The sequence below is a fragment of the Penaeus chinensis genome, chromosome 15, assembly GCF_019202785.1.
Source record: "Penaeus chinensis breed Huanghai No. 1 chromosome 15, ASM1920278v2, whole genome shotgun sequence".
Taxonomy (NCBI): Eukaryota; Metazoa; Arthropoda; class Malacostraca; order Decapoda; family Penaeidae; genus Penaeus; species Penaeus chinensis.
The window spans coordinates 7,677,297-7,684,796 of record NC_061833.1 but is presented as its reverse complement, the minus strand read 5'-3'; the positions used below and the strand labels follow the sequence as shown (position 1 = coordinate 7,684,796).

Genomic DNA, 7,500 nt, shown 5'->3' with positions numbered 1-7,500 from the left:
TTGGACCGAGAAAGAGCAAAGATGGAGCAGCAGGAAAAGAAGATCATTGCTGATATAAAGAAATATGCAAAGATGGGTCAGATGGTGAGATGGTTTAAAGTTGTGTCTTTTCTTTCACTATTAATTAGTAATTTTTTACTGCTTTGATTTTGTTCATCGATACGAGTATTGAGTTCCAGTTTTGTAAATGAAAAGTATGAATGGTCAACGAAAATTAGATGCTTATTAAGCTTACGAAAATACATAAAAACAGTGGGATTAAGAATTTATAGGGGAAAATACTTTGTTTTATCTCATCTATTCATCAGATACGTGTATGAAAGGAAAAATAATTTTTATACCAACTTAGGTCTTAAAAAAAAAATTATTTGTTGTAGGATGCAGTTAAAGTGATGGCAAAAGATTTGGTGCGGACACGTCGCTACACCAAGAAGTTCATCATGATGAAAGCTCAGATCCAAGCAGTTTCACTCAAGATCACTTCACTGAAGAGTCAGAATGCCATGGCAGGAGCTATGAAGGGAGTTACCAAGGCCATGATGAGCATGAACAAGTGAGCTATTCATTTGTGGAAACTAGTTTTGGCATTACTAACTTTTTTCAGTTGGGAGAAGAAAGGAGTTATTCTATGGAATTTAGTTTTTTGCAATTGTGGATGCTGTGTATATTTATTCTTTTTCTTTTCTCTCCATTCTTATGAGATTAGAATTTATGATATGGGCTGATGTTCGCATTTTTAGATGAATATTCATGAATTTAGCTATACCTAATCTTTTTTCTTATGGTGAGGTCTTGCTGTAGAAACGTGTGTTTTCTGTCAATTTTTTTTTTTTTTTTTTTACAACCCAAGGAGCTTATGAACTGATATATTTTACATTGTTCCAGGCAACTGAAGCTTCCACAGATTCAGCAGATTATGCAAGAATTTGAAAAACAGACAGAGATTATGGACATGAAGGAGGAGATGATGAATGACGTCATAGATGATGCCATGGGTGATGAAGACGATGAAGAGGAAACGTAAGATTTGTGCTTTTGAGAGTGTTTTGTGTGCCATGTTATTTTTTCCCATTGGCATCTGTTTGCATAAGGTTATAACAGGAAATATGTATGCCAGTGTTTTCAGCATTATTGATAAGGTGCTTTGTACACATTCTATTTTCAAGTTGTCTGCTTTGAAATTACAAATTTATTTTTCTTACTCTATACATTCATATTTTTCTCTTTGAGCAGTTACAGAAAGAAACGTATTTTATAAATATAAAATATATTTATAATTATATATAACTCTACTCTGAAACTATAGTTACATGTGTCACAGACAGTAACTGGAAATCTTGATGTCAGTGAATTAGAATCCAGCCATTCGTCTTTAATGGACAAACCTTGATTATAACCCTCATCTTCATTGTGCAGTACAGAGGTAGGGCTAAGTTGCTGAAATGGCATACATATTTACACAAAGCAGCTCCTTTTAAAATTCTTCTCATATTAGAAACATTTTTAATTATTCCACAGTTTCCTGCTGCTCAGATTTCTCCAAAAGAGGTGTATGCTTTCATTACCAATCATCATATTTGATTTGATTAACAAATTAAATGGTAATGATAGAATAGTTATGTTTAAAAAGTTAAATATTTAAATGTGAAATGTGAACAATTTGCAGATCGTAGATACTCTTTTATAATATAAAGTATAAATTAGAACAGATGTTCTCAAACTGGGTGTCATGAAACCCTTGGAGTGCTGTGAGCAGCATATAGAGGTGTCACAAGATTTTGCAGCAAGATAAATTTTGAGCCCATTTCATTCATCTGGTAATTACAGGTTTGCCATTTAAGCAAGTAACCTGTGTTTATTGTGTTTTGAGCTCCAGTAATACATGGAACAGGCAAAGCTGTACTTTGCTGTGTAGGTAAAATCCTATGAGGTTTGGGGTAAAGGAAAGAGTGCTACTGAAAGGACCGTGTGTGTCTAGGGTGCTATCACATAGAAGAGTGCTGCTGCAGTAGAATATGAGATGTAATTTTTTTTAATAGACAATCTAAGTGTTGTAATCTCTGTTGAATGGATTTTTAGGTGGTTCTATACCATTGGGAATGCCATTTTTCAGTAGTATGGAGGGGATGAATGGAAAAAAAGTTTGTTTGATGTCAATAGCTAGGTGTAACTGTTTTCAGTGTAGTCTGTTGGCAAATTATTGTCAAATGCAAAACAAATTTTGTTAATATTGTTTTCCCCCTGCAGAGATGCTGTTGTATCCCAAGTCCTGGATGAACTAGGACTTCAGATGACAGAAGGTCTGAGTGACCTCCCATCAGCAGCCGGAACCATTGGCAATCCAACTCCTGCCAACAAGCAGTCTGTTGCAGTAGCAGATGCAGCTGATGATGATATACAGGCCAGACTGGACAACCTCAGGAGAGAGTAATGCTTGAGCCCCAGATGAATGAGAGAAATTTATTATTTTTGCTAAGTCTTCACTGAAGCTAAAAAAGTATGGTAATTAGTCAGGCTAATCCTATGAATTACAGTGTTTGTTGTTTGTTTCTTAGAGAATTTTATGTCTAAGCCTTCAGTGAATCCCAGTAATTTAAACTTCATTTTAGTGGGGTAAAGAAAGGAATCCAAAATCACCAATAAGAAACAACCCCAAAAGATTCTAACTTCATAAAATCTTCATTTTTTGGGGGGGGAAAAAAATGAGTTTGGTCATTTTGTAAAATGATAATGTAATTTGTCACAAATATTTAACTTTTAACTATCCTTTAACCCAACACTGATGGGTATCAGAAATCTCTGAATGTCATAAACTCTGGTGATTTCTGGCAACATCCTGACACTGGGTATGGGAATCTGCTACATGTAGTTTTTGGAACTTCCTGCTCCACATGCTCTGGCTTGTCACTGCACGTACAGCCGTACCCCACAGACCAAGCAGTATGTTATGACACCTGTACACATGACCCGTCGGGATGGGGTTAAGCAGCAGTATTACCCAGTTAAATGTTTTCATCTTGAAATATAATAAATTGGTAAATATAAATAAAGGGAACTTCTTTTTTAAAATTTCAAATTATGCATTAGATAATACACTTGCAGCCTCAGTGTAATAACTTTGTTGTAGGACCAGGTGTGCAGAAGTTTGAGAGTGGCAGTGCTGATTTTCCATATTTAGATGATAGCTTATTTTAGGAAGTAAAGAATTTCCAAGGTGCCTCATACTTAGGCAGCACTCTTAAGTAACCAATCATAATTTACAACTATGTATAAACTTGAAATTTAGTTATAAAAATGTACCTGTCTTTTTGTCACCTTTTTTCTATTATATGAGGTATCAGTGTGTCTAGATACTGCAAATCAAATAAGGAAGAAAAAAAAGACCTCAAAATACTTGTATCACGTGCTAGCCAAAAGAAATTGTACTTACTATTTACAAATTTTGTTTGTTTATACCACCTGTTTTGTTTGTAACTTAAATACTTTAAAAGGAAAGCATCAGTAGTTTTATATTTTGATTTCCAAGGTTAGTCTGATGACTATTACATACTAGAAAATTATATTATATTAGCATAAGTGTAGGTTTTATAATGCATGAGTGAATTAGCAAATAGAATATAGCAGTGGCTTTCTTGGCCAAACTACCAATAAAATCTGGTTCAAAGGTCAAAGTTATGGTTGTAATTCTTTGAAAGGACTAGGTTAAGTTGAAACACTGAAGAATATATATGCTTTAAATGTTAATACATACAGAAAATATGAATGATGTGATTGTTTGTACATTTTTTTCAAATTAAGTTGTTATCACATAGATCAATAAATTTTGAAGATTTTATTATAAAGCTGTTATTTATTTCTTTATGACATCAAGGAAAATGGCAAACACAGAGAACAAGTGTCAAGAAATAAAAAGACAAATGATGACAAATTTAACAATGAAGGTAATATAGCCTTCCAAGTTATTCATTCAAAACTCGAAAGGATTGACATATACAGGGTGTGATGTTTATTTAATTTAATTGAGGATATGGGTATGCATTACCCTTTACAATTACCTCCTATGAATAGCAGTCTTAAAATTGCAATAGATATGTTCAATTGTAATACAAGTATTACATTGGAAAAATATGGTTAAAATATGTTAGATATTCTCTATATTTCTTGTCTCGAGATCTTATTTTGCTCTCGAAAGATCCTTTTGCTTTCAGTTAAACTCCTCACTAATCCCTTGCTTCTTGTCACGGGGGTGCTTAACCTCTTGGTGACGGGTGAAGAAAATTAAAAAAAAAACTACGCTCGTAGTGCTTTGGCACGCCGCTGCGGCGTACAGCTGCACACCACATTTCGGGGGGTTGTTTATGATGTCTAGAGATGTGACCCGTTGTGAAGGGGTTAAGAGAAGGAGACTGAGGACCAAGGTAGGGGATCACCCCTATCTTGGACTTCAACAGATTTTGCTTGATCTTTTTTTCTCAACCTTTCCTCTCTCTCCTTTTCTTCATCCTCTTCTTTTGTCGACATCCTAAGGTGCAAGAACCATGCTGAAAGGCTGAAAGGCTGGCTTTGTGTCAATCCAGAAAGGCCTTTGGGAGCCATGGGCAAAGTATTCCTTGGTTAATCACCTAGCCCTTACCCCTTATGGGGACCCTTCTACTGCTTCCACATCTGCAAACCTTTTGAGAACCTTTTTTGGCCCAGCCCAGTGGGATTGATCCTTTGTGATATCCCTGCAGCCCCTTACTCAGACAATACCCTTGTCTTCCAACAATGTCTCCCCCCAAAAATAGGCAAATTTTCCTTCCGCAGTGGTTCTGATTGTTCATACCTTGCCACAGTTACATCTGAGTTCCAAGCTCATGCAAGAAGTTGTATTAATAAGACTAAGAATCGGGCACACAAGAATGACTCGCAGGCCGTTGAAGGCTAAAAGTGAAGCATGCTGTGAGGAATGCCAAGAGCCATTTACGGTCACACATGTAGTTGTAAGATGTGTAACATTCTCAGACCAAAGACGTATGTACTTGTCTCCCCCATATACACTGAAAAATATATTGGGGGAGGTTTGTGATTTAGAAGGTCTTATTAGTTTCCTTAGGGAGACTAATATTTTCAGTAAAGTTTAATTATGCATAATGATTATCCAATAATCCTATACATTTAGAGCATAATGTTTATGCTTTGATTTTTAATATAATATTTATTGTTATTTATAAGATATTTATTGATAGATTTTAATGTTCTTAATATTTTAACATTTTAACCTAATGCCACCAGGGAAAATTAATAAGAAATGGGGAAAATGCTGTGCTCATTTTCTATATTTTTGTGAAATGTCTCTGCACATAGATGGCTCTGCTAGTGCTTAGCCACAAAGGAGCCAATTAGTAGACCTTGTGACCTTATGTGATTTGAATTGGCAGGAAAAATGTATTTTTTACTAGTGCTATGAATATCGATGTTGTTATTTTTATTATAAACATTATAATTACTATAATGTTATAAACATTAGTAACAGCAAAATAAGATAACGTAAAATGTTTTCGTAAATCAAAGAAAAGGGTAAACGGGCGAGACAAGCAGTACTTATAACTGGCACATTGGTGACTTAGTACAAGTGTAGCCATCTATGTGTGAAAACAATCAAACAAGTACTCATAGTGGGCATAGCACGTACGTACATGTCATGCCGGTCGGCATTGGGTTAAATCTAACAAAGTGTTCATCACTAATGGCCTTAGCTGTTGAGGTGGCAGATAATTTTAAATAATCAATCCAAGCTCATGCATTATCTAAACTGACTGACCCCACTGGCAAACTTATTTCTGTCCAACCTCACTCCCTTATTTCAATACTGGTCCCATATCCCCAAGTGATTGTCTTGTCTGCAACGAAGACTGGTCAGACTGTGAAAATGACCTGCTTGCATGCCTCATTGACTATCCCTTCAATGATGGTATCAGAATTCTCTTGGTGTCACTGATTCTGGTGACTTTTGGCAACTGTCTTGCTGTTTGCTCTGGGAGTATGCTATATGTAGCGGAACTTTCTGCTTGACTCACTTTAGCATGTCGCATGTTGAGTTGGTTTGTTATGACGGCTATAGGTGTGGCCTGGCAAATGCAGTCTATGATGCAGTGGCAGTCCAGTGCTACACTATTCTTTCCAGAGGTCAGCATAAGTCCTACACCAGTATTGTCAAGATTAGCTTCTGACCTCCCCCATATAGTTTGCATTGGTGGAGTGTCTTACCTTGTCCAACTACATCAACCCCTTCCCTGTCAATGTCAGAAATGTTGGTGTTTGGGCCACCCAGCCAAACACTGTTGCTCCACAGCTACCTATGTGCCCAACCTGGTCATGACCATTCAAATTGCTCTGCTCAGTCATGCACATGTGTGCTAATTTTGGTGGCTCCCATAATGTATTTTATAGGAGCTGCCTTGTCTACTAGCTCAAATCTGAGGCAGCAGTAATCAGATCAGATTCAAATTAGGCCTCACTCTATGAAGCCAGACAAGAACCATGTTAACAAGATTTTCTCTTTCTACCTATTCCAAAACTGTACTTTGCTCCACTCCCCTCCCATCTTCACAAGATATCTCATTTTCTCCCTTAATATCTCTTCCCTCTACCCTGAACTATCCTATCTTCCTTTTCCAGTCTAAATCCAAATACTCCAATCTCTACCACTTCCCTGGTACCTACCCCCTTCTCACTCTACCTGTTGCATTTGGCAATTTAAACGTTCCACCCCACCTACACTCAGCTCTCCCTTTGCTCCTCAGACATCTATTCCCTCTTCTCCTTCTCATAAGAGAACCTTTTGTTTTCAGACCTCCCCTCCAGAAACTCTTGAAGACAGAGAATGTTCTGTTCCCTCATCCACCCTCCAATCCTTCAATCCTTATTCGCTCTACATTCAAAGTATTTGCCGATATCCATCCTCCTCAAGTTCCCCCTACCCCTTTTCCTCCCACTCTCACATAAAACATAATTTCTTTTCCACCATGTGCATCAACATTCCTTCATTCCTCCACATTATCGTTAACACTTCCACCTGGATGCTCATGTGACTCCCTTATGTCACAACAATCTCCAGATCCCTCCCTTCCTGACATTCTTCCTGATACTTTACCACCTTCCCATGTTCCCTTATCTCATGCTCTGGATCTAAATCTTCCCACTAATTCCTTGCTTGAAAAGTCTGGCTATGTGTCAGTCATGAATGGCCTTTGGAGCCACGGGGACAGTATTCCTTTGGTTAATTACCTAGTTCCTACCCCTCATAGGATCCCTGAGGATCCCTCAGTTGAACTCAATTGAGAATACAAGACAGTGCTTAAGAACAGTATTTACAAACTTCAAAGGCATACTACTTGAGCCTGTGCTTTACCTACCATTTAACCCACGTAAGTTTTCCTATGCTTCTGTGTTATACCACCACAGCCATCAGTACCCCCAACAGCCCCATCCACTAACTTTCACAAATCTTCATCAACC

General features: G+C 37.2%; 1 protein-coding gene across 1 annotated transcript in view; it reads left to right on the top strand.

Annotated features, from left to right (window-relative positions):
• The window catches only part of LOC125032749 (charged multivesicular body protein 2a-like), an 8,703-nt gene extending 4,868 nt beyond the window's left edge, over positions 1-3,835 (top strand). Inside the window, exons 2-5 of the mRNA XM_047624061.1 lie at positions 1-84; positions 378-553; positions 886-1,020; positions 2,248-3,835. The exon at positions 1-84 is cut by the window's left edge and continues 94 nt beyond it. Coding sequence (XP_047480017.1) covers positions 1-84; positions 378-553; positions 886-1,020; positions 2,248-2,431 — 579 coding nt within the window. The 3' untranslated portion in view covers positions 2,432-3,835. The remainder of the gene's footprint in view (positions 85-377; positions 554-885; positions 1,021-2,247) is intronic.
• The last annotated feature ends 3,665 nt before the right edge of the window (positions 3,836-7,500 follow it).